Genomic DNA, 27,682 nt, shown 5'->3' on the forward strand with positions numbered 1-27,682 from the left:
AAATTTAGTTAATAAAGCCGCATACAAACATGGTCTCTTTTTTGCTTTCTTGAGTAAAGCAGCTCCAAAATGCAGGAGTTTCAGCCTAGCTCAGTGCTTTCTGTGGTGGTGGGGCAGTAATGTTCTCTAGTTGCGCCGTGATTGGCTCAGTGTTCTGTCACTCATGGGGACAATACGTCACCGCAAAATCTACAGGGAGAGCTCAAAAATTCAAGCCCCTTGGGTGCTGCCATAGATTTACATTAGAAGTGTCCACCAAGAAGGCTCAAGGTCATTGGCCACAGATAAAATGATGTCAAATCACGTTATATCTACCGTAGCTTTGATTGGACTGATCATGTCAACATCATACTTTCAAAATCTTAGTTAGCAAGCTAGACAAGCATTCATCATCATTGATCAAGTCGACAATCTACCGGCAAATCCTTTTCAATCCTTGTCACATGAAGAGAAATTATAGATAAAACGTATCGGTGCTCATCGGCCATTGGACATAAACATTACACAACAAGTTGAAAAGAGCAAATTCAACAATAAGTGGTTTGGAAGGAATCAGTGGCTAACTGCAAGCGTTGAAAAGCAATCACTAGCCTGCTATTCAGTGGAGTGGGTGTGTGGTCCAAGTCGGGGTTTAAGGGTCTCTTTTCCAAGCTTAAAAGGAGAAACATTCACAAACAACACCAACATTCACATACAACACCATGGGCCAGAAAAGGTTGAATACATTGGCCATGCTGTCAATCCAACATGACTTCTGCCGCGTTCCAAAGAACTGGAAACTCGGAACTGGGAAATCTCAGACTTCAGTGAGTTCAAGACAACTGGGAACTTGAGCTCCGACTGGGAAAATAAGTTTTGAAGGGTCATCCAACTCTGAATTTCAAGTCGGGAACTCGGGCCTCTAGAGCTCCGACCTGAAGATCACTGACGTCATGATTCAACCTTATTTTTTTCCCAGTTGTTTTGAAAGCACCATAAATCAAGAGAATGCCAGACTTTGATGACAAAGTTTGATGACAAAATTTGCCCACAAGATTGACCGCCGCGCCACCTTCCTGTTCAAGTGAGCACAGCACAACAAGGTGAGTCCAAAAAGGTATTGTATGCTGCTGCATAAATTATGTAATATGCCAGGGAGATATGTATGCTGTAGCTAAGAAAGTAATACTAAGTGTATGTTGTGTAGTAAGCTGTTAGTAGCCATGTGCCTCGCCTTAATAATTTGGTCCCTTTCCCCCTTATAACTTAGCCTACTGTACCGACTTGGTGGTGCACATGTAGCCTATAGCCTGTTTTAGAGAAATGTCCTCTTCGAATATTGTAAGAGCTTTCATTGTCTGTTTATATGACCCCTTTATTTATCCTACGGTTCTGACTTTATGTACAGGGAGAATACTGTAAGAACAGCCCATGTTCTGAATTCGGTCGCTGTACATTTCAAAAGTGCTGAACACTTTTTTTTGGCTTGCTCATTAATGTCTCAATTGAAATTACAGATTGTCTCTTATCTGCTCATCGTTCCCTTATGCCATAGTTTGTACATCTCACATTTTAGTCATTTAGCAGATGCTCTTATCCAGAGCGACTTACAGTTAGTGAGTGCATACATAATTTTTTTATAATTTTTTCATACTGGCCCCCCCGTGGGAAACAAACCCACAACCCTGGCGTTGCAAACGCCATGCTCTATCAACTGAGCTACATCCCCTGCCGGCCATTCCCTCCCTACCCTGGATGAAGCTGGGCCAATTGTGCGCCGCCCCATGGGTCTCCCGGTCGCAGCCGGCTACAACAGAGCCTGGATTAGAACCAGGATCTCTAGTGGCACAGCTAGCACTGCGATGCAGTGCCTTAGACCACTGCGCCTGTCACGAATTCAGCCGAGGCTGCCTCCTCCTTGCTCGGGCAGGCTTCGGCATTCGTCGTCACCGGAGTACTAGCTGCTACCGATCCATGTTTCTATGTTCTACTTGTTTTGTCTGTATTGGTCTCACCTGTTTCCCATCTTGTAATTATGTCTTCCCTATTTAACCCTCTGGCTCACACTGTGTGTTGTGCGTGTTTGTCCATGTTTTGGTTGTCGTATGTGAGCGGGTTTGTTCCTCCCTCCGTGGAGGTATGTTCTTCAAGATCCCTACGAGTAAAGTACGTTTTTTGAGTAGCTCTGTGTCCTGCGCCTGACTTCATCCTACCGCATTACATTGATGCCTTGACAGAAACATGCACCAAAATATGGAGTCAGCAGGTACATTAATTTCGTCCGGATCAATGGAGGAACGTGTCCGACAGCAGGCGACCATGATCCAGACTCTCGGCACCGCAATGGAGCGCGTGTTGAACACTATGGAGCGATGGGAGAGAGGTGGTGGTCCTACACCTCCTTCAACTACACAACCACCCACACCGCTGTCCACCCCTTCGTCACCTGGGTCCAGTGGGATTCGGCTCTCGCTTCCAAGGGCATATGATGGTACAGCTGCCGGGTGCCAGGGTTTTCTGCTCCAGGTAGAGCTCTACCTGGCTACCATCCACCCGGCTCCCTCGGGATACGAGAGCGTGTCCGCCCTCATCTCCTGTCTGTCTGGAAGAGCGCTCGAGTGGGCCAACGCTGAGTGGGGAGGAATAGACGCAGCGTCAGTACGCTATGAGGATTCCACCCGCCGCTTTCGGGCGGTAATCGATCATCAACCGGAGGGGAGAGTGGCGGGGGAACGTCTAGTCCACCTCAGACAGGGGAGGAGGAGCGCACAGGACTTTGCACTGGACTTCAGGACTCTGTCTGCCAGCGCAGGATGGAATGAGAGGGCCCTGATCGACCACTACCGATGCAGCCTCCAGGAGGACGTTCGTCGGGAACTGGCCTGCAGGGACACCACCCTTAACCTGGACCAACTGGTGGACATGTCGATAAGGCTGGATAACCTGTTGGCAACCCGCGGACGTCCGGATCAGGGGCCGTCCATTCCATCCCCCAGCACCTCCAACCCTACTCCTATGGAGCTCGGAGGTGCTGCACTTAGGGAGACCGGAAGGAGGGCCATCTCCTGCACCAACTGTGGCCGCGGAGGACACATTGCTGGTCGGTGCTGGGGAGGGTCTTTCAGGAATCGAGGCGGTAGGCAGAGCACTGGTGGACCGTCTCAGGTGAGTAGGCACCCGACTCACCCAGAGCTCCCTGTTGCGCATATGTGTATAGATGTTGTATTTCCAGAGTTTTCCCCTCATTCCCAGCATAAGGCGCTAGTAGATTCAGGCTCAGCTGGGAACTTTATTGATTGTCAGTTTTCACGTAGTTTAGGGATTCCTATTGTGCCTGTTGCTGTGCCCTTCCCTGTACATGCCCTAGATAGTCGCCCTTTAGGGTCAGGTCTGATTAGGGAGGTCACAGCTCCACTCTGGATGAAGAAGCAGGAGGGTCATGAGGAAAAAATTAGTCTCTATCTGATTGATTCTCCTGCGTTTCCAGTGGTGTTGGGGCTTCCCTGGTTAGCCTCTCATGACCCCACTATTTCATGGCAACAGAGGGCTCTCAAGGGATGGTCTAGTCAGTGCTCGGGGAGGTGTGTAGGTGTTTCCGTAGGGGCAACTACAGTGGAAAGTCCAAACCAGGTTTCCACCATGCACATTCCGCCTGAATATGCCAATTTGGCTCTCAATTACCACCCCATCGACAGGGGGATTGTGCGATAAACCTCCAGGTAGGTGCTGCACTTCCCCGGAGTTGCGTGTATCCTCTGTCACAGGAGGAGACGGTGGCTATGGAAACCTATGTCACCGACTCTCTGAGGCAGGGATACATTCAGCGTTCCCACTTCCCTGTTTTGTGAAGAAGAAGGATGGTGGCTTACGCCCGTGCATTGACTACCGTGGTCTTAATCAGATCACTGTGAAGTACAGCTATCCACTACCTCTGATTGCTAGTATGACGGAGTCATTGCACGGGGCGCGCTTCTTCACTAAATTGGATATCAGGAGCGCGTACAACCTGGTGCGTATCCGGGAGGGGGATGAGTGGAAGACAGCATTCAGTACCACCTTTGGGCACTATGAGTACCTCGTCATGCCATACGGGTTGATGAATGCTCCATCAGTCTTCCAATCCTTTGTTGATGAGATTTTCAGGGACCTGCATGGACAGGGTGTTGTGGTGTATATTGATGACATTCTCATATATTCCGCTACACGGGCCGAGCATGTGTCCCTGGTGCGTCAAGTGCTTGGTCGACTGTTGGAGCATGACCTGTATGTGAAGGCGGAGAAATGTCTGTTCTTCCAAGACTCCATCTCCTTTCTAGGGCACCGCCTGTCCGCGTCAGGGGTGGAGATGGAGATTGACTGCATTTCGGCCGTGCGTAATTGGCCGACTCCAACCACGGTGAAGGAGGTGCAGCAATTCTTGGGTTTTGCCAACTACTACCGGAGGTTTATCCGGGCTTTGGTCAGGTAGCGGCTCCCATTACCTCCTTGCTGAAGGGGGGACCGGTGCGACTGCAGTGGTCAGCTGAGGCGGACAGGGCTTTTGGTCATCTGAAGGACCTGTTTACCTCGGCTCCAGTGCTGGCTCATCCGGATCCCTCCTTAGCATTCCAGGTTGAGGTGGATGCGTCCGAGGCTGGGATAGGAGCTGTACTGTCTCAGCGCTTGGGTACGCCACCAAAGCTCCGCCCCTGTGCTTTCTTTTCTAAGAAGCTCAGTCCCGGCGGAGCGCAACTATGATGTGGGGGACCGGGAGCTGTTAGCTGTGGTTAAGGCTCTGAAAGTGTGGAGGCATTGGCTTGAGGGGGCTAAACACCCTTTCCTCATTTTGACTGACCATCGCAATCTGGAGTACATCCGGGCGGCGAAGAGATTGTACCCTCGCCAGGCAAGGTGGGCCATGTTCTTCACTAGTTTTGTGTTTACTCTTACTTACAGACCAGGTTCCCAGAACGCTAAGACAGACGCCCTGCCCCGACTGTATGACACAGAGGAGAGGTCCATTGAGCCCACTCTCATACTTCCGGCGTCGTGTCTGGTGGTGTGGGAGGTTGACGCGGACATCGAGCAGGCGTTACGTACCGAGCCCACTCCCCCCCAGTGTCCAGAGGGTCGTATGTACGTGCCGCTCGAGGTTCGCGATCGATTGATCTATTGGGCTCACACGTCACCCTCCTCTGGTCATCCTGGCATTGGTCGGACAGTGCACTGTCTTAGTGGGAAGTACTGGTGGCCCACTTTTGCCAAGGACGTGAGGGTTTATGTTTCCTCCTGCTCGGTGTGTGCCCAGTGTAAGGCACCTAGACACCTGCCCAGAGGGAAATTACAACCCCTACCCGTTCAGGTGGTCCCACCTATGGTGGTGTTACGGACCTTCCCCCCTCACAAGGGAACACCACGATCCTGGTCGTTGTGGATCGGTTTTCTAAGTCCTGCCGTCTCATTCCTATGCCAGGTCTCCCTACGGCCCTACAAACTGCTGAGGCCCTATTTACACACGTCTTCCGGCACTACGGGGTGCCTGAGGATATTGTATCGGATCGGGGTCCCCAGTTCACCTCAAGGGTCTGGAGGGCATTCATGGAACGTCTGGGGGTCTCGATCAGCCTGACCTCAGGTTTTCACCCCGAGAGTAATGGGCAGGTGGAGAGAGTTAACCAGGATGTGGGTAGGTTTCTGCGGTCCTATTGCCAGGACCGGCCGGGGGAGTGGTCTGGTTTTATCCCCTGGCAGAGATGGCCCAAATCTCACTCCGCCACTCATCCACTAACCTTTCTCCCTTTCAGTGTGTGTTAGGTTATCAGCCGGTCCTGGCACCTTGGCATCAGAGCCAGATCGAGGCTCCTGCAGTGGATGAGTGGTTTCGGCGCTCGGAAGAGACCTGGAACACTGCCCATGAACGCCTGCAGTGGGCCATCAGGCGACAAAAGGCGAGTGCCGACCGCCACCGCAGTGAGGCCCCGGTGTATGCACCGGGGGACTGGGTCTGGCTCTCGACCCGAAACCTGCCCCTTCGCCTGCCCTGCGGTAGCTGGGTCGGCGGTTTGTGGGGCCATTTAAAGTCCTGAGGAGATTGAACAAGGTTTGTTATAGGTTACAGCTTCCTCTGAATTACCGTATTAACCCCTCGTTCCATGTGTCTCTCCTCAGGCCGGTAGTAGCTGGTCCACTCCAGGAGTCTGTGGTACGGGAGGTTCCTCCGCCCCCACTGGACATTGAGGGGGCACCGGCGTACTCGGTCCGGTCCATCTTGGATTCGAGGCGTCGGGTGGGGGGCCTGCAGTATCTCGTTGGGAGTGGGAGGGGTACGGTCCGGAGGAACGGTGCTGGGTCCCTAGGAGGGACATCCTCAATCCCTCCATGTTGAGGGATTTCCACCGTAGTCATCCGACTAGCCCTGCTCCACATCCTCCTGCCCGTCCCCGAGGCCGGGGTCGGCGCACGGCCGGAGCCCCGCGTCAAGGGGGGGTACTGTCATGAATTCAGCCGAGGCTGCCCCTCCTTGCTCGGGCAGGCTTCGGCGTTCGTCGTCACTGGAGTACTAGCTGCTACCGATCCATGTTTCTATGTTCTACTTGTTTTGTCTGTATTGGTCTCACCTGTTTCCCATCTTGTAATTATGTCTTCCCTATTTAACCCTCTGGCTCACACTGTGTGTTGTGCGTGTTTGTCCATGTTTTGGTTGTCGTATGTGAGTGGGTTTGTTCCTCCCTCCGTGTAGGTATGATCTTTAAGATACCTACGAGTAAAGTACGTTTTTTGAGTAGCTCTGTGTCCTGCGCCTGACTTCATCCTACCGCATTACACTGATACCTTGACAGCGCCACTCAGTAGAAACCGCATTTGTTTAAGCAAGTCAGCCATAGCAGCTATCTTTTTAAAAAATGGCAGTAATTAATGCTGAATTAACTGTTTTGCTGCCAGACAAGGCTCCGCTGATAGCCAGGTGTAGCGGTGGTAAGGATTCACTCAAATGGTGCTGAAAAGAAAGCTCTGCTGTTGGGACAGCTTTATGTAGGCCCTAACAGTTTGTGGGCATCATTTGTCACCGTTATAGTGCAATTCATGTATTTGTTAGTGTTGTGTTGTGTTGTATAGTGGCTTTGCTGGCATGCATCTGAAACATTTTTGGGGAGTTTGACCCACCAAGATGTACATGCTAAAATCGACACTGCATACAGGTAACTGCCAAAATAAAGGAAACACCAACATAGTAATCACGAGTTTCCAGAACAGCTTCAATGCAACATGGCATAGATTCTACAAGTATCTGGAACTATATAACGCCATAATTTGGCGTTTTGTTGATGGTGGAAAACGCTGCTCCAGAATCTCTCAAGTGTTCAATTGGGTTGAGATCTGATGACTGAGACACACACACACACACACAGAAACACACACCATTTAAACCCCCTATGCTCCTTTGAGACCCCTATTTCAAAGTCACTGAGATCTCTTCTTCTAGCCATGGTAGAAACAATTATGGGCAACTGGGAATTTGTATACAGGGGAGTGATGAGCTCTACAGCAGACTCGCACAACTCAATTGCTGGTTGAAAACTGTTTTCTGTCCCTCCCAAAATATATTTGTAGATAATTGGCCCTCTTTCTGGGACTCACACACAAACAGGACCAAGCCTGGCCTGCTGAGGAGTGACGGACTCCATCCTAGCTGGAGGGGTGCTTTCACTTATCTACCAACATAGACAGGGCTCTAACTCCTCTAGCTCCACAATGAGATAGGGTGCAGGCCAGGCAGCAGGCTGTTAGCCAGCCTGCCAGCTTAGTGTAGTCTGCCCCTAGCACAATCAGTGTAGTCTGCTCAGTTTTCCCCATTGAGACCGTGTCTGTGCCCCGATCTAGGTCGGGCAAAAATAAACATGGCGTTGTTCGCATCAGCAATTTCACTGGTATAAAGCCTTCCTCCATTCCTTTCATTATTGAAATATATTGTGATGATACCTCACATCCACAGGAGGCTGCGGAGGGGAGAACGGCTCATAATAATGGCTGGAATGGAGTCAATGGAATGCTATCAAACACATGGAAATGTGTTTGATGTGCTCGATACCATTCCATTTATACATTCCAGCCATTACTATGAGCACATCCTCCCCATTTAAGGTGCCACCGGCTGCCTGTGCTCACATCTCAAAATAGGACTACTTAATGTTAGATCCCTCACTTCCAAGGCAGTCATAGTCAATTAACTAATCACTGATCATAAACTTGTGATGTGATTGGCCTGACTGAAACATTGCTCAAGCCTGATGAATATACTGTGTTAAATGAGGTCTCTCCTCCTGGTTACACTAGTGACCAAATCACCCACGCATCTTTTGAGCTTCTAGTCACGTAATCTATGCAGCCTACACAATCACTTTTTATAGCTACTGTTTATAGGCCTCCTGGGCCATATACCGCATTCCTCACTGAGTACCCTGAATTCCTATCGAACGTAGCCATGGTAGATAATATTAACATTTTTGGTGACTTCAATATTCACATGGAGAAGTCCACAGACCCATTCCAAAAGGCTTTTTGGAGCCATTATCGACTTAGTGGGTTTTGTCCAATATGTCTCGGGACCTACGCATTGCCACAATCATACCCTGGATTTAGTTTTGTCCCGTGGAAAATATATTGTGGATCTAAATGTTTTTCCTCATAATCCTGAACTATTGGAGCACCATTATTATTACATTTGCAATCGCAACAAATAATTCACTCAGACCCCAACCAAGGATTATCAAAAGCCTAGCTATAAATTCTCGGACAACCCAAAGATTCCTAGATGCCCTTTCAGACTCCCTCCACCTACCCAAGGACGTCAGAGTACAAAAACCAGTTAACCACCTAACCGAGGATCTAAACTTAACCTTGCGTAATACTCTAGATGCAGTCGCACTGCTAAAAGCAAAAAAAAATTGTCACAAGAAACTAGCTCCCTGGTATACATAAAATACACGAGCCCTGAAGCAAGCTTACAGAAAATTGGAACGGAAATGGCGCTCCACCAAATTGGAAGTCTACCGCGCAATATCAAAAAGCCCACACTGCTGCTCGATCAGCCTACTTTTTCCAACCTGAGGAGAATAAAACCGATTCAAAATAGATTTTTGATACTGTCGCAAAGCTAACTAAAAAGCAGCATTCCCCAAGTGAGGATGGCCTTTACTTCGATTGTGATTAACTCATTAACTTCTTTGATGAAAAGATCATGATCATTAGAAAGCAAATTACGGACTCCTCTTTCAATATGCGTATTTCTCTTACTGAGTCTGCACAGAACTGCCAGGACCTCGGATCAACGGAGACACTCAAGTTGTTTTATCCTGTATATCTCGACACATTCACGAAGATAGTAATGGCCTCTAAACCTTCCAGCTGCCTACTGGACCCTATTCCAACACAACTACTGAAAGAGCTACTTCCTGTGCTTGGTCCTCCTATGTTGAACATAATAAATGGCTCACTATCCTCCGGATGTGTGCCAAACTCACTAAAGGTGGCAGTAATAAAGCCTCTCCTGAAAAAGCCAAACCTTGACCTGGAAAATGCTAAAAACTATCGGCCTATATCGAATCTCCCTTTCCCCTCAATTTTGGGGGGAAAAAGCTGTTTCTCAGCAACTCACTTCCTTCCTGAAGACAAATAATGTATACGAAAGGCTCCAGTCTAGTTTTAGACCCCATCATAGTACTGAGACCGCACTTGTGAAGGTGGTAAATTACATTTTAATGGCGTCAGACCAAGGCTCTGTGTCTGTCATCGTGCCCCTAAACTTTAGTGTTGCTTTTGACACCATTGATCACCCCATTCTTTTGGAGAGATTGGAAACCCTAAGTTCATGCCTGGTTTAGATCTTATCTGTCGGAAAGATATCAGTTAGTCTCTGTGGATGGTTTGTCCTCTGACAAATCAATGGTAAGCTTCGGTATTCCTCAAGGTTCCGTTTTAGGACCACTATTGTTTTCACTATATATGCTACCTCTTGGTGATGTCATTCGGAAACACAATGTCAACTTTCACTGCTATGCAGACGACACACAGCTGTACATTTTGATGAAACATGGTGAAGCCCCAAAATTGCATACCCTGGAAGCCTGTGTTTGAGACATAAGGAAGTGGATGGCGGCAATTGTTTTACTTTTAAACTCAGACAAAACAGAGATGCTGGATCTAGGTCCCAAGAAACAAAGAGATCTGCTGTTTGATCTGACAATTCATCTTGATGGTTGTACAGTCGTCTCAAATAAAACTGTGAAGGACCTCGGCATTACTCTGGACCCTGATCAAAAATAATACAAGAGCAGCTTTTTTCCATCTTTGTAACATGACAAAAATCTGAAACATTTTGTCAAACAATTATGCAGAAAAGCTAATCCATGCTTTTGTCACTTTAAGATTAGACTACTGCAATGCTCTACTCTCCGGCTACCTGGATAAAGCACTAAATAACCTTCAGCTAGTGCTAAATACGGCTGCTACAATCTTGTCTAGAACCAAAACACTTGATCATATTACTCCAGTGCTTGCCTCTGTTAAGGCTAGGGCTGATTTAAAGGTTTTACTGCTAACCTATAAAGCATTACATGGACTTGCTCCTACCGATCTCTCCGATTTGGTCCTGCCGTACATACCTACACGTACGCTACGGTCACAAGACGCAGGCCTCCTTATTGTCCCTAGAATTTCTAAGCAAACAGCTGGAGGCAGGGCCTTCTCCTACAGAGCTCAATTTTTATGGAATGGTCTGCCGATCCATGTGAGAGACGCAGACTCGGTCTCAACCTTTAAAGTCTTTACTGAAGACTCATCTCTTCAGTGGGTCCTATGATTGAGTGTAGTCTGGCCCAGGGGTGCGAAGGTGAACGGCAAGGCACTGGAGTGACGGAACCCCCTTACTGTCTCTGCCTGGCCGGCTCCCCTTTCTCCACTGGGATTCTCTGCCTCTGACCCTATTACAGGGGCTGAGTCACTGGCTTGCTGGTGCTCTCCCATGCCGTCCCTACAATGGGTGCATCACGTCGTGCCAGGCTTTTTTCGCTATACTGGACTTGAGTGGGATGAGTCACTGAGGTGATCTTCCTGTCTGGTTTTGCGGCCCCTCGGGCTCGTGTGGTGGGGGAGATCTTTGTGGGCTATATTCCGCCTTGTCTCAGGGTAGTAAAGTTGGTGGCCTGTTGATATCTCTCTGGTGGTGTGGGGGCTTTGCTTTGGCAAAGTGGGTGGGGTTGAAGAACGATCTGGCCTTAATGGCCATGTGCTCTTATAATCTCCACCGGGAACAGCCAGAAGAGGACTGGCCACCCCTCAGAGCCTGGTTCCGCACTAGGTTTCTTCCTAGGTTCTACATCTGCATTGCTTGCTCTTTTGGATTTTAGGCTGGGTTTCTGTATAAGCACTTTGTGACAACCGCTGATGTAGAAAGGGCTTTATAAATACATTTAATTGATGATGACCCTAAGCATGATGGGATGTTAATTGCTTAATTAACTCAGGAACCACACCTGTGTGGAAGCACCTGCTTTCAATATACTTTGTATCCCTCATTTACTGAAGTGTTACATTTATTTTGGCAGTTGCCTGTATATCTCCATACAATATAAAAAATATATGCAAAACATAAAAGGCAATTGCCAAATGTTTTTAATCTGAAATCTCCATTCTCCCTGTGAAACAACTCATACATTCAATAGACAAAAATATAATGGAAGAAAAAGTATGCTGCATTTTCATAATCTATTATAGGAAAGTCAATTCTTATAAAAACAACTTCACAGTTATCAAAATGCAAAAAAAGCCTTCATGAAATGCCATTCATACAATAGCTTCATATAGTTCATGGGACAAGGCCACAACCAGGCCTCAATAGAAAATGGAACACATCCTGAGGGGAACATCATATTCTCAATCCTTTAGTAACCATATCCACGGTGGTAACCATCCGGGTCTCTGTCATGACCATAGCCCCCATACTCATCCTCAGGACAGCGCATGCCAAGGGACTGCTGGATAGCCATCTCCTGTCTACGGAGCTGCATGGAGTCAACCAGATCATATATGATGGACATGGACCACATGGGAGACGGGTACCAGGACTTGACGTTGCCGTCTTTCCCCACCAGGAGCATAGAGAAGTACTCCGGGCTGATCTGGAAGTAGTTCCTGATGTCCTTCACCAGAGAGGGAGAGACGTCCTCACGTTCCACAGTGGCAGTACCTGTGACACAGGCAGGGTTGAGGGGTTAACTTTAATTGATTTCATACATTAAGAACAACATAATGTTTAGAAGAAGAAGAAAACAAAGAAGAAAAAAAGAAGAAGAAAAAAAGAAGAAGAAGAAGAAAAAGAAGAAGAAAAAGAAGAAGAAGAAGAAGAAAAAGAAGAAGAAGAAGAAAGAAGAAGAAGAAGAAGAAGAATACTTCAGTTACATAATCAAAACTTCAGTCATATAAGCTCAGGATTTTTCCACCAATATGGTAACAATAACTCAGTTTCTTACCATTGATTGGATATAGCTCAAGGGTCCCGCCCATATCCTCCATGTCCTTTCCAATCAGCTTCAGCACAGACAAGTGGCGCAGGCCTGAGTAGAGCCAGTTGAAAACAAGTCATTTCACTTGCCCATTACACCACTGCACCTCTTACGCCCAATATCAAACTAATTTCAAACCAAGCCCTAGCGCCTTCCCAAAGACATCTAGTAGATCTGAAGGTATGGATATAGGTGTAAGCAGTGGTTTTATGCAATGTGGCCAAACTGAGTCCATTAAGCATTTCCCAGTAGAAGCACTAAAATGCATGCATACAACTGAAGCTCAACAGTCTTGTTTTATTAGTTTCACTGTGCTAGCCAGATTCCTTTCTCGAATTGCAAATGTTTCTAATTTGCAGATCTTTCATCCCAGTGCTCTTAATGTCATCCACAGTAAGACTCTGTTTGCAGCTAAATAATAGCCTGTCCTCCCAAACTAAGAACCCTGTTTTTCATCAGTGCTAGACCAACATGAGTAGTTGACCACATTGTCTACAACAAGTTCAAAACCAAATACCAAACATTCTGGTGAGTCACAAGAGACCTCTATCCTAGCTAAGCTTTAAAGTGCTGTCCATTATCTAACCTAAACAATTCAGGCATGTTATAGCTAAACGCCAAATATTCCCTTTCGTTTGTTTGCATAGCTAATGCAGTTTGTTACATATTTTGCAACAGTTAAAACTAATTGTGACAGACTCTGCAAGCTACAAATAAGGGGACATTCCATGAGATTATCTTCTGTTAAAAGTTAATTTATATATAATGATAATGATGTTAAAAGATATATAATGATGCTTGTACAGCATGGCTCGTTGGACCAACAGTGACAGACAGTAACAACAAGGGATAAGGACAGTGTGTTTCAGGAGTGGTATTTGAGAGATAACACTCCCTGCACTTTCTCTATAAGCTTGAGGGAGTGCGCTGGTGAGGTATTCGGGAAATGTGTCTGCTCTTGAACGTAACAGGCAAAAACATTGTTTTGGTCATTTTTTATTGTCACATACACCAGATATGTGCAGTGAAATGTGTTGTTTTATAGGGTCAGCCATAGTAGTACAGAGCTCCTGGAGCAAATTAAGGTTAAGTGCCTTGCTCAAAGGCACATCAACATATTTTCACCTTGTCGGCTTAGGTATTCGAACCAACAACCTTTCAGTTACTGGCCCAGCGCTCTAACCGCTACGCTACCTGCCACCCTAGTTGACCAAATTGTGCCCACACATTCTGAACATCTCCGGAAATGGGTGTGACGCAGCCAAAACAAACACTTAAGGGCCCCGGTGAAATCATCACGAAACGTCTAATGTACCGTACAGGCCTGAGACAACAGTGTGACATCACTACTCACCCAGATTGCAGGCCTGGCTGGTCAGGGCATAGAGCTGCTGCTGATAGGCCCATTCCTCGTCGTCAGAGGAGGAGATCACAAACAGCCTGCGTCTCCAGCGGAACCTAGAAAAATATAAAACACCGAAAAAACAATGACATCAAATATATACAAACAAAATTCCACGAGCCTTTGAGAGGAACAAAAAAGGTTACGAATGCATAGCTTTATTTATTTGCATATATGTTCGACCAGGAGCACACAGGATGTCAGTGTCAGTTTTAGGCAAGTGTATTTGTCAGTTGTGTTGACTTGAAACTGCAGTCACACACTCTTATATTGCAATTGCATAGTCCTAGATGATAACAAAAGCCCACTAGTACCGTGAGAGGAAGTTTTCCAAGGATTTGGATTTGTCTTCTTTCTTACACGTCACTCCTTGCTTCTTCTGCTGTTCCATCTCCTTGATGCGTGAGGAGAACGTGTCTATGTAGTCAAACACAGCCGTCATGGCGATGGGCACCTCATATTCTTGCTGTGAATGGGGACAGAAAACAATATCCCGTCTTTAGACAGAAAACGTGTCACGGATGATACTGTATCAATTCACTGCAGTAAAATTGAGTTATTGAAGCACTCAACCGATATGATGGATTTTCACTCAGACACAGGAGCGAAAAGTTAAATGCTCTTTCATCAAAATAAGAAGTGCATCCAGGATGCACAATACTAAGTAGCAGTATACAATAATACATTGTTATTATACCGCAGTAAGCTTTATAGGGAAACAAGACGAACCAACCTTCACTTTCATATCAAAGTCAGTCAGCACCATATAGTAGTCATCAAATATCAGTCCCAACTCCTTTCTAAAGGCTCTGATGAGTGGCTGGTTTGTGAAGTCCTCTTCTTTCATGCCTTTCAGAGGCTGATCCTTCTCTGTAACCACAAACTTTTATTACACTTGTCATCAGAGTAAAATAGAATAGAAAATTAGCAACAAAAAGTTCAAGACTTTACTTACCAGCCTGGTAATGGTCCATCTTCATGGTGCCATTGGTCAGAGAGCCAAATATGGTGATAAGAGAGATTTTTCTGACACCCAATTCACACACATGCTCCAGATACTCATCTCTCTGCTGCGTGTACATACGATTCTCCTCGTCTGGAGTAGTGATCACCTGGGAGGGAAAGAGAAGTGAATGTTGTATCATGTGTCTATTCTGTTCTATTCTGTTCTATTCAGTTCTAGTCTACCAATATGCATGCTCCTTATCAGATTTAATCAATACCTTTATGTAATACAACAGAATACTCACAAGTAGACGTCGTCTCTTCTCAAAATAACCAAAAAAGGAGACTAAGGGGTTTGTCTGTTTTGTGGGGGGCCTCTCGTTGTCTGCCTCTTTCGCCTGGTTAATAGCGGCCTTCTTCCCTGGTCTCCTGCCACGATAGAAGCCACCATCACTGTCTTTAGCAGCCTTCGACCTCTTCTTGTCTGCTTTACTCTTTTCCCCTGATTTATCAGCCTTTTTCTTCCTCTCTGCATTGACAGGCTGCTTGACCTTGCTCTTCTTGGGGGAAGTTGTTTCCACCTGTGCATCAGGGAGAACCTTAAATTCACTGCCCAGTTCTTCCCCACCTTCAGTTGGTTTGTCGTTAGTGAGCTGAGATGGAGAGGTAACAACTTGTCGGCCATGTTTGGTATCGTCGGTTGTGTCTTCTTCATATTGGTCTCTGTGGGATTCTGTAACGTCATCGCTGCCATTTTTGTGGGTCACTGAGAGGGTGTAGGAGGATTCGTCTGTGGTGGGGACCTCTAGGTCCCAGTGTGGTGTTGTCTGGGGGACCAAGGGCTTCGGAATTGTGGGTTTTGTGGTGGTTGTGGTTCGTCGTGTTGTTGTGGTTTTTGGTTTTGTTGTGGTGGTTGGTTTTGTAGTGGTGGTGGTCGTGGTTGCTTTTGTTGTTGCTGGTGGTTTTGTTGTGGTTGTAGTTGTTGGTTTTGTTGTTCTTGTTGGTTTTGTTGTGGTGGTTGCTTTTGTGGTGATTGTAGTAGTTGTTGGTTTTGTTGTGGTCGTGGTTGTTTTTCTTGTGGTGGTTGTGGTTGGCCTTGTTGTAGTTGTGGTCGTGGTTGCTTTTGTTGTTGGTGGTGGTTTTGTTGTGGTGGTAGTTGTTGGTTTTGTTGTTGTTGTTGGTTTTGTTGTGGTTGTTTTTCTTGTGGTGGTTGTGGTTGACTTTGTTGTTGTGGTGGTTGTGGTTGGCTTTGTGGTCGTAGTTGGTTTTGTGGTGGTTGGTCGGGTTGTGGTAACTGTCACAGCCTTGGGTCCTTGAGCTGGTCTCTGCACCACTTTCCTCACTGGCACCCTCTCCACCGTAGAGTTCACTCTGACCTCTGACCCCGTGGTCAATACCCCCTGGCCCTGAGACTCAACCACCTGGCCCTCAACACCGGCCGCCTTGCACCTCTGCACGAAGCCCCTCTGCCTGGCTTTCTCCAGCTTGCGCATGTGGGTCTGGTCCATCACCTCGTACATAGCCTCCAGCCTGACCGGGTACGGGTACCTCTCCTCCACCTGGAGGGTCTTCCTCAGGAGAACCATGCCAAACTTCCCCTCCTCCAACTTCAGGAAGTTCATCAGCCTGGGGATGAGGACCGTATCCAGGGGCTCCTCCGTGACCTGTCCCTTGGCGTTGACCCGCCGCACCTTACCACCCCGCTCTCCCTCCCGGTGGAACATCACTATCATCTGCATGTGCCGCTCCGCCATCTGGCAGTAGACGTCCGACTTGAGGAGGGTCATCATCAGGCGGTAGTAGCCGTCTGAGTCATGTGGGGCGGAGATGACGAGGACCCGGTTCTTCCCTGCGAAGCTGGCCAGGACATTGAGGGAGCCTGCGCTGCCGGGTACGGTGCGGGCTGGTATGGATGGAGGCTGAACCACCACCCCTGTCACTGGTTTACTGTTGCCTTGAGATGTGCCAGCGCCACTGACAACCTGGTTTATGGGTTTCTTTGGTTGTTGGGGTACTCTTCTGCTTGGCATAACTCTTCTGCTTGGCGGTCCTTTTCTTCTTGTTGGGAGCTCAGCTTTCTCATCTCTCTGCATTTTGTCATGATGGCTCGCCACAAGGGACACACTTATACCACCAGCGGAAGGAGCAATACTGTCAGAGTTCAACATATTTTGTGTTCTGTTAAAAATCCCCCCCTGGAGGGATGTTCGTTGTAAAATTGTCCTTTTGAGGGGTTTCCTTTCAGAGGCCCCTGCGCTCCATACCAGAAACAGCCATAACACACAGAGATGCAGTGTCAGTTTCATTCTTGCAGTGTCAAGGAAAAACCCACAATGAGTATAAGAAGTTCAGTGAGAGAGGCATTGCCTGTAGTCTTCTGTCATTCTGAAGTTGTGTCCAGTTTTCAGATTAGATAACTGATTAGTGATTATCCATAAAATTGCTTTGTTTAAAAAAAGGGAAAAAAATAGTTCAGCAGTAGGCTATGACGTAACTGTTCAGAAAGACATGCACAATCTGGGTTGCTTCAATAAAGTAAACTAAAACATTTGGCAACTTGAGTGCTATAATCCTGTTTAAAGTTTACATGGAAATGCAGCATTTACCATTCCATTCCGGTGACAAAAAAATAACTCCACGATAAGAAATATTATGGCAGTCGTTCAATGTCTCCTTTCTCAGTTCATGCAGCTGAAATGACATACACTTCATTTTATATCGTAATGTACTAGGCGGCTACGCATAACGATTCCATATAATCTGTCAATACAACATTTACTTAATCGATTATAACTTTAGAGGCCATTTTCCTATTTTCCAACGTCTTCAGAAGGAGAGAGATTTCTGGAAGTCTCAATGCGTTTTCGGCAAGGAGGGATCTTCTGCCTTCCCCCTTCCAGCGAACCGAGTTACCCGAGGAAATACTATGTAAATACAGACTCCATAAGCGCTCTCTCCCCTCTGAGGACCAACCCAAGACCGAGAAAGAAACGATTTATGCCGCGTTCACGTACTAGTCAGAACTAGAAAACTCGGACATTTCTGAATTGCTAATTGGTAATAGTTATACACGTACCGCGTTCAACCTGTTGGCAAGTCGAATTTTCCGAGTTTCCTAGTTCCGAATAGTACTTGAACGCGGCATAACGGCAAGGTTCGACACCGCCCATCTTACACATGTACACATGTTATTACAACCATATCTGCTCATTAAATAACTTGGCTGCATGTATTTATGTATTACCAATACAGTCCATATACATAAGATTTAATCAATACCTTTATGTAATAGGTTAAAATAATCAGATATGGTAGGCCCAACTATATTTTTTATTAGCATAATGTCAATAAAAATAAATAATGGGAGTGGAATTGTATTTTTACAAGCATACTTGATTATTGTTGTTTTAATAGCCAGTAAACAAACGTTTTGGGAAGTTTGGAAGTTTTATTGTGGGAAACTAGACAAGGTAGTGTTATGCCATCTACTGGCAGGCTTTGGCGCAAAGTATGCTCTTCTTTTTGTATCCCCTTTTTCTCCCCCAATTTCGTGATATCCAATTGCAATCCAATTACGATATTGTATCATCGCTGCAACTCCCCCAAACGGCTCAGGAGAGGCGAAGGTCGAGTCATGCGTGCTCTTCTGTGATCGTCTGAATACCTTGGTCAATATACCAAATAATGACCGCACTAGCAATAAGGAACTGTAACGGTCAATAACAGTGCAATCATATATACGCTCACTATTTGGCACGCTCCAAATTCAACCAACGTGTTATAGCTATTTATTGCAGAATTATAAACTACATTTAAGCTTCTAAACTGCTTACCTCTAGGCTCTTTATATTACTAATGTTAATAATAATACATGGTATTTTTATATCGCTTTTCAAAGACCCAAAGACGTTTGAAAAAAGACACTAGAAAGATCCTTAATAAAGAGGCTTTCTTTATACTGTATGTTTGATCACAAATGTGGGATTCATTTGTTGATTAGTTTGCTAATTGTGTGTGTGATGTATTTAACCTAGGCCTATCTAAAGAAGGTATAGGCATCACCTGTAGTCACTCACTGTAGAAGACTCACATACAAATTACCTCTGTCAGTAACTGGATTGAAAGAGGACTTGCAACAATAAGCCTCTTACAGTAATGCAGTTTTCACTTGTTGCTGAGCAGAGCAGAGCAGAGCAGAGCAGATCCAGGACAGTTTGATGGACACACGGACTAACATTGCTTAAAAACCGCCTAAAGGATGAGATTTGAACTACAACCTTGGTTTGAAATGAGGATAGAGTCGATGGGACATATCTAATTATTTCCAGTTAGGCCTACAGGCTTTATACCCCTGGAAGGTCAGTCAAAGTGATGGCCGGAGATGTTGTTGGTATCTGGGAGGTGGCGTTAAGCGATGGGGTTTACAGGATTGAGTTTGAACACGGCACGACGACAGGGAAGAGGGTTGTTTGGATCAATGGACAGGTACGTAGGCCCTGAAATGTATTCCTTTTTAAAATCTCTCATTTTTTTGGGGTCAGTCAGAGCTATGTACAGAAGGCCTACGGCTGTCTGATTTGCTTTCCTCCTCAGGAGGTGCTCAGAAGAGACTGGATGTTCAAACTGGTTGGAAAGGAGACCTTCACAGTGGGAGGCATGGAAACAAAAGCAACAGTAAACATTGAGGCTATCAGTGGCTTTACCTACGAGTACACCTTGGAGATTGATGGCAAGAGTCTCCAGAAGTTCATAGATAACAGATCCAAAGTCACTAAGACGTGGGTGCTGCAAGTGGATGGTGTTGACTGCAGGATTGTCCTTGGTAAGTCTCGAAAAAAATAAAAAGGATATTCTTTCCTATGAGCATTGAGCAATATTTCAGTGTCAATACGAACTGCACCGTCTATTCTAAAAAGTCTATAAAAACGTAGTCTGCTGTGTGTAAGGCAATATGCAGGTCAGCGCTGTTCTGAGGAGTATAATCTACTCAGGTAAACACTTCTGGGTGGGCTATTTTAAGCCATGCAAGAAACCTGATTGGAAGGGACACTGTCCTTTGTAGCCTATAGCAGAAAGCGCATGTGACATGAATAAACAAAGCAGGGAAATCTGCACTGTGTGATGTTATGATGCTCTTATGGATGTGTAATTCACATTTTATGCAGATACAGTTACCGGTAAATCATTAACAATAATTCCAATGCACTGCATGGTTCTTCTGTCCTGTAGGCCTATGGTGAAAAATATGATGCAAGCAATACTAATAAGTTACTACTGTATGATTTCTTTCAACAGAAAAGGACACAATGGATGTATGGTTCAATGGGCAGAAAATGGAGACAGAGGTACTATTTCAACCTCATATGGAATTTAATGTGAAGTTATTATATCCATGTATGTTGCATACATACATGCATAGGCCAGGGTTCTGGTTTAACATGATTCACTAATGCTTTGGTCCATACTTTTGCCATTCCAGTCCTTTACTGATATTTATGGACCTTCTCTTATTGTCGTCTATAGGGAGAGTTTGTGGATGACGGAACAGAGACACACTTCACGGTGGCAGACCATGAATGCTGTATTAAGGCTTTGAGCAGTGGGAAGAAGAGAGCTGGCATCGTCCATTACTTAATAGTGGATGGGGAAGCAGTGCCCGGCTGGGCAGATTGAAGAGGACTGCTGAACTTTTCAAGTCAGGAATCTGAAATGTTGGATATATCCTATGTAAATATAAATGAAGAGTCAGCCTCAGGGATGAGTGAGTGGCATTGAACTAAGATATTAATCGACTCAAGGTCTCTGTACTGTTTATAGGTTTTCATAGATGGGATCAATATTTCTATGGTGGAACTAAGGAGTATTATCTTTTTGATAACGAGGTTGTGTATAAATAAGTAAATGAATCAAAGGAAATATGTAAATATTCAAAATTTCAAATCAATCAATAAAATATAGCAATACATTTTGGAGTTTTGAGTGTAATCATGTATGATCTTTGCTTTTTTATGCAGATGCTAGCCTATATTGCACTAACTTTGCAAGCAAAATGTATCTCTTCTCAAATATGAACACCTTAGAGCTCCATATCTATGGCTAAATGAATGTTATATATTGGCACATACTGTACATGTGCGTGAACATTCTTCAAATGCCCAGAGAAACAAATGCGCAGCCTCTGCGCAATAAGTACATTCAAGAACGCGACGCCTCTGAACCATCCAATGCGTTCTATGGTTGCAGCCATAGAGATAGATAGAGGACTCTAGTGCCCAAATGGCTATTTTAGCATGGGCATCGCCATTGAGGACTTTCACCATTTTAAAGTAGTCAAGGGAGTTAAGGAAGGATCATACATTGTACTCCTGAGAAAACATTCCATAACTGCAGGTGGCAATAAATCACTAACCTTGGCTTTATACCTGTTCAAACAACACACTCCAGGTGGCAGTATGCACCCGTTCAGTTTGTTTGCCAACTCATAGAAGTAGTAGAATATGAAAATGGACTACTTCAAAATGGAGATGGCCTCAATGGCTCTGCCTGGGGTCTCACGGACGCCATAATAGCACATAAACAATAATGCGATGTCTATCTAAGTCTATGGGTTGCAGCAGACGTTTTCCAGGAAGAAACGTTCAGGGAATGACGTTCAATGATACAGACGGGATGGATTTCTACACAAGGGGAAAGCACCTATGTTTGCCGATGAACTAGAGCAATCTGTAAAATATATATTGCTCTCATCGCAAGTAGCCACATTTTTACTGTGACTTGGAATTTTCGGCAACTGCACGCGCCCAGTGTTTGGACCAAATCGGGACTGTGGGGGGAGTTTTGCGGCTGCTCTTGCACGCTAAACAAAACAACGAACGAGGATTTGGCTGCGCAGAACACACATCCAGCCACGATTAGTAACTATTTAGCTAACTAGCTAGCTATGTAGATTGCTTTTTTGGTGGGGTTTTCCTGGGTACATAACTACATTGGTTCATTTGCATGTTTGTGAAGAAAAGCTCTGAAACAGATTGGTCGGTCTAAGTAGAGAATGATAGGGGTTTGAGAAATTCTGAGTTTTGTCCCCGGCTTGGACGTTAGCTACTGCTAGCTAGCGAGTTAGCAAATGCAAAAGGGCCTATTTAACAAGCGTTTTCAAACCGTTCCAGCGTTTGAGAGTTATGATATGACTCTAGTACAGTACTTACCTGTTTGCTGGATTGCTACAATTCATACACACGCTAATATTCGTGAATAGGGTTTTTATTTCCACACTCCGTGAGGGACGGAGCAAGGATATGGGGAATCGTTGCTCAGCAGACTGTACTACTGTCACTCCTCCAGGATTTCGAATCAGGAGAGCCCGGGTCGGTTGTTTGGAAGCAGGGATAGCCAGCTAGCTACATGGACTCACTGACAAGTAACTGCTGTTTCATTTCAAGCCAAAGTTGCAGTTTGAATCAAGTAGCTAGCTATCTACAAATTATTTGGCTTGCCTCACACACAATATTGTGCTGAGGACCACACCATTTGACAAGACCAGTCAATTCGTTACCAGTCGTGAAAGGGCAAGAACAAAACCGACGCGCAACATGAACTATCAGCAGCACCTTGCAAACTCGGCTGCCATTCGGTCTGAGATCCAGAGATTCGAATCCGTCCATCCGAACATCTACTCCATATATGAACTGCTGGAGCGTGTGGAAGAGCCCATCCTGCAGAATCAGATTCGAGAACATGTCATCGCCATTGAAGGTAAGGCAGTAGGGGTGCAGGTAGCCGTCGCTACATGTGACATGTGGACATCACCATAACATGTTTTGCTCTGCACTCCCTAATCCTCTCAAATCTGTTAACTGCTGTGGTGTCGGAAGTGCTGTATCATTTCAAGATGGTTACATCATGGCAGAGCAGCTATACTGTATGAATGAATGTATAGGCCTTGGCTCCCTGATTGTCAGTCAACAATCGATTTCTCTATTGAGCTGATTCAACAAGCACTTAGTCCTGCTGTATGATACCCACATACACATCAGTAGCTTATCGTTTGAATAACTTGCATGCGGAACTACAGGAGGGGAAGTTTAGATGATCTACTTTTCTTTCTTCCCACGCAGCTGGGCAGATGTTGGGCTACCACTACATACTAGAAGTGGATGACTTCATTATCTCATGACCCCCTTAATACATTGTCCTGCGATAATGGCGTCATCATATCGTGACCCATAGCTGCTTCTGTTTTATCCAATTCACTGATGAACTCTCAAACAGCACTGTAATGAAGTATTGTTGTTGAGAATAGCAACCTACCTCTCTCATTCACTGTATAGACTCAGTTAAATTGCATAGAAATGGGTGCTGTGCGGTAGGTAGGGTGGGGAGTTGGGGATGACTTGCCAGACAGCCAGGTGTTGTTGACCCACTTTCCACTGATGTTGGAGCCAGCAGCAAAGAAAAGCTAGCGGAAAGTGTTAAACACTGAGTTAACATATCTGTTAACAACAAAAGGTGTTTGCAGTGGGTGAGAGAGGTGAGCAGTGTGTGGGTGTGTGACTGACTGCCTAGCTATTAGACAAGGGTTATCTAACCGCAGTCACTGGCTGTGTGTGTGTCCTACATGTACCCTCTGGACACAGTGAGGGGAAGGGAGGGTAGCTACCTGCTGGGACTTGATCTCTAGCACCTGGACCTGTCCTGTCAGAGGTACAAAGGAACTGGCTGGAGTGGGCCTCGCCTGAATGGAGAAACTGAGAAATGGAGAGTGGTCTGGGCTGGGGTAGATTTCCTTGGTCCTGGAGTGCTGTTGGCACTGGATCAACATTGGCCAGGCTAATTGGACTGATTGGATTGTGTGGATATAACTGATTGTCTCCTCTCCGGGCTCGGTGATCACTGCAAGGTGATCGGTAGTAGGAGCTGAGGACTGGTTTAAACAAAATCTGTAATATGATCAGTCAGGACCACTGTTGGTCTGGGGATCCATCAATACTCCAGAAATACCATTAAACTAACTTGTTGGGAATGGGCTCGTAAGTAAGCATTTCCCTGTTGTAGTCGTCCCATTTGACCAATACTTGATTTGATTTGGCCTATACCATATCTTCTGAGATGGGACACCAGTTGCTTTTCTCATGGCTGTTTTATTAAATCCAGTTGTTACCATGTATGCTTGTTTTGTTTACCAAAGGTTGTCGGCCATGTGTACACCGTAGCAGGTGTTATGATTATACTGTAGATTTTAATTATGTTAGAGAAGGCTAGCTCTGTCACAGTAGCCTGGAACATTCTGACAGAGATTCTAGTTCTCTAAACATGTCAGATGACCAAATGCTCTTCCTCTGATTCCTCTGGTTTCCTCAGAAACCAGCATCATATTTGTAAACATGATGTGGTTGGATTTTAGATCAGGTTGGTTGGGATTAGAGCCTGGCTGTCGTTTTCAGGCACCTTGAATGACATCTCGCCGAACACTCGTCTGACAGATGGCAAATCCACTCTGAGAACTGATACGTCACACTTCCTTGATCTTTCAAACCCAGCCAGGACAACTGTCACTCCCGACGGAATTACTGATATCTAGAGAGAGAGAGAGAGCAGAGGGAGGGAGGTGGAAAGCAATAAAAAGGGATTGAGAGAGAGAGGAGAAGAGAGACAGAAACGGTGATCTAGAGAGCGATAAGGGAGGAAGAGTGAGAGATTGATTGGAGAGATAGGGCTGAGAGAGCGAGATGGAGAGACAGAGACTGAGGAGAGGAAAAGGGGGAGATTGGACACTGAACAGAAGAGCAATTATGCAATGCCTGTGATGGCTGATGTCCTGGCTGTAATAATAAGTAGGAGATGCCTTGTAACAGTGTTTTTAGTCCCGTTACGTAACCATGTAGGCTTTGTGTCTGTGACTGAGTGTGTGTGTGCAGGTTTTACAGAGTTGTACTGCTGAATGATGCTGATGTCACAGGCACCGTATTTCCTACATATTAGTGCACTACTTTTGATCAGGGACACTGGTTAAAAGTAGTGCACTATATAGTGAATAGGGTGTTCGGCGGCAGGCAGGTAGCCTAGCGGTTAAGAGCCTTGGGCCAGTAACCGAAAGGTCGCTGGTTCGAATCCCCGAGCAGACTAGCTGAAAAATCATCTGTCGATGTACCCTTGAGCAAGGCACTTTACCCTAATTGCTCCTGTAAGTCGCTCTGGATAAGAGCGTCTGCTAAAGGACTAAAATGTAAATGTAAAATGTGTCATTTCAGACGGAGCATACCCTGATCTCTCTGTTCTGCACCGTTTGTTCCTGCTAAATCACATCCATCCATCCATCCCCAGACAGCAGTACAGCAGTACATCACACTGCACTCCCCCACATTCTGACTGCTGAGGTGAGGAGGGAACTGACACAGTAAAATTGTATTTTTTTATTTTTTTGCTGACGAGCATTGTATTGTTCTGTCGGCACCAAGTGGCTGGTTCAGTAATGTTGGCAGTTAGTCAGCATCATGCCCTTTGTCATACAGAAACAGCCTACTCTTTAGAATGATCAATCAATGAATCATCATGACGGCCATAACCTGTAACTAAATTACTTTGCAGTTTGCACTCCATAAATGTCCGAACGTGTTTCCCTCCTCAGTCTATGCATTGAGGTCGCAAGAGATTATTATTACCACAAGAGGCAAAGGTACTGTTTGTGACATGGGTGGTAACATGCTTCTGACACATGATCTCTGGCCTCACCACCAGGCAGACAGGTAACATGATCTCTGGCCTCACCACCAGGCAGACAGGTAACATGATCTCTGGCCTCACCACCAGGCAGACAGGTAACATGATCTCTGGCCTCACCACCAGGCGGACAGGTAACATGTTATCTGGCCTCACCACCAGGCAGACAGGTAACATGATCTTTGGCCTCACCACCAGGCAGACAGGTAACATGATCTCTGGCCTCACCACCAGGCAGACAGGTAACATGATCTCTGGCCTCACCACCAGGCAGACAGGTAACATGTTCACTGGCCCCAGCACCAGACAGTTATACACTGAGTGTACAAAACATTAGGAACACCCTTTTTGCCCTCAGAACAACCTCAATTCGCCGGGGCATGGACTCTACAGGGTGTCAAAAGCATTCCACAGGGATGCTAGCCGATGTTGACTCCAATGCTTCCCACAGTTGTGTCAAGTTGGCTCGATGTCCTTTGAGTGGTGGACCATTCTTGACACACACAGGAAACTGTTGAGCGTGGAAAAACCCAGCAGCGTTGCAGTTCTTGACACAAACCGGTTCAAAGGCACTTGCATCTTTTGTCTTGCCCATTCACCCTCTGACTGGCACACATACACAATCCATGTCTCAATTGTCCCAAGGCTTAAAAACCCTTCTTTAACCTGTCTCCTCCCCTTCATGTACACTGATTGAAGTGGATTTTACAGGTGACATCAATAAGGGATCATAGCTTTCACCTGCATTCACCTATGTATCGGGATATTATTTTTGACAAAATATCTTATTGCTTTGACAATATCACAATATTATTTTTGCGCTAGTTGGCTGTACCTGCACTAAAACTCCAGGATTTTTCCTTCATAGCTTGTTCTCTGTCTTCTTTTTAAATAGGGAGCCAACATTTCAGCACTTTTATTTCACTGACTGATCAGAACTCGTTTTCTCATGGCTCTCTCCCTCTGCAGCAGACGTGGTGAGCAATATGTTTGGAACATCGAATCGCAATAAAGTCGCAGTATCAAATCGCAATACATATAGAATCGTGAGAATCGCAATACATATCCTATCGGCACCAAAGTGTCGTGATAATATCGTATCGTGAGGTCCCTGGCAATTCCCAGCCCTAGTAGGCAGGTAACATGATCTCTGCAGGCTGTTGTTTACACATGCCAGGTAGTCTACAGTTCACATGGTACTACATGTCTCCATGCGTAGGCTATCAGATGTCTTCAGCAACGTGTGCGTGCGTGCCTGCCAACCTGTGTGTCTACCTCGCTGTGAAATCCCTCCTTTATCATAACCTGGTGTGAAACAAACCAGAGCTTCCGGGATTAGCTACAGATTGTAACTTTTTCGCTCCGACTCCAATCGGTTCAGTGGATCAGTATTACAGCAGTTCCCCACAGTGGGGTAACCACCTGGACCCTGTCACTGGAGGGGAATGGCTGGGCGGACCGGGCGGCACGCTGCAATCCTCCAATCTAACCTGTGACCAGATCCTTGACATAGGCCTAGGCTAATAAAGGAGACAGGATAGAGAAGAGGTATGGGACAAAGATGGGGGGAGATGAGACTGATAAAGGCCAGTGCTTGAAAGGATAATAACCTGTAGGAAAAGGTCAAACCATCTGTAGAAAAATGCCGTGGCTAACATTAGTGTCTGTTAGATGAACAGCAGGACGTGGAGCTAAAAGCTCCCTCTTTTTTTGTTGTGTAGCTGCTGGCTGAGCTTTCCCCTCCACCCCCTGTGATGCAGAGCACAGTCTCAGGGGCCATCTCATTGGACAGGGCTGAGGTAAGGTCACCTATGAGTGGCTCAATTTATCCCGCCCACTGCTCTCGCTGTCATCGCTTTCTCTCATCCAGGAGCAGGGAAAACAACAGACACTGCCTGCCTGCCTCCAGGGCGCCATTGGGGAGATGCAGTCATCAGCCATCCATGAGTTTGTTAGCTGGACGCTACTCAGGATGCATCAGTGCCCACAACAGGCACAAACACACACGTACACAGTCAAACCACAATGTTTGGCTTTCAGACTGTCCGTGACCCATGTCTTTTTATGGGTAAGGCTAGTTCTTTCCCCCCCAAACCAGTAT

The 27,682-nt window shown here is 46.0% G+C and overlaps 2 protein-coding genes across 3 annotated transcripts; one reads left to right on the top strand and one right to left on the bottom strand.

Annotated features, from left to right (window-relative positions):
• Positions 1-11,611: 11,611 nt before the first annotated feature.
• ccdc80l1 (coiled-coil domain containing 80 like 1) lies at positions 11,612-17,435 on the bottom strand. Its single transcript, XM_041887214.2, has 7 exons — positions 15,171-17,435; positions 14,876-15,032; positions 14,654-14,790; positions 14,235-14,386; positions 13,873-13,976; positions 12,486-12,569; positions 11,612-12,202 (listed from the first exon to the last, which is right to left on the bottom strand). Exons 1-7 carry the CDS (start codon positions 17,169-17,171, stop codon positions 11,898-11,900), a joined length of 2,940 nt encoding a protein of 979 aa, XP_041743148.2. The 5' UTR covers positions 17,172-17,435; the 3' UTR covers positions 11,612-11,897.
• Positions 17,436-19,046: 1,611 nt separating this feature from the next.
• On the top strand, positions 19,047-20,829 carry faimb (Fas apoptotic inhibitory molecule b). 2 transcript variants are annotated; one of them, XM_045210704.1, is made up of 4 exons: positions 19,047-19,350; positions 19,459-19,687; positions 20,161-20,210; positions 20,389-20,829. In XM_045210704.1, exons 1-4 carry the CDS (start codon positions 19,237-19,239, stop codon positions 20,536-20,538), a joined length of 543 nt encoding a protein of 180 aa, XP_045066639.1. In that variant the 5' UTR covers positions 19,047-19,236; the 3' UTR covers positions 20,539-20,829. The 2 variants fall into 2 exon arrangements, with proteins under 2 accessions (XP_045066639.1, XP_045066640.1); XM_045210705.1 differs by having other exon boundaries at positions 19,261-19,350; positions 19,470-19,687; positions 20,389-20,823.
• Positions 20,830-27,682: the final 6,853 nt, after the last annotated feature.

Source organism: Coregonus clupeaformis, chromosome 35, assembly GCF_020615455.1.
Source record: "Coregonus clupeaformis isolate EN_2021a chromosome 35, ASM2061545v1, whole genome shotgun sequence".
NCBI classification, from domain to species: domain Eukaryota; kingdom Metazoa; phylum Chordata; class Actinopteri; order Salmoniformes; family Salmonidae; genus Coregonus; species Coregonus clupeaformis.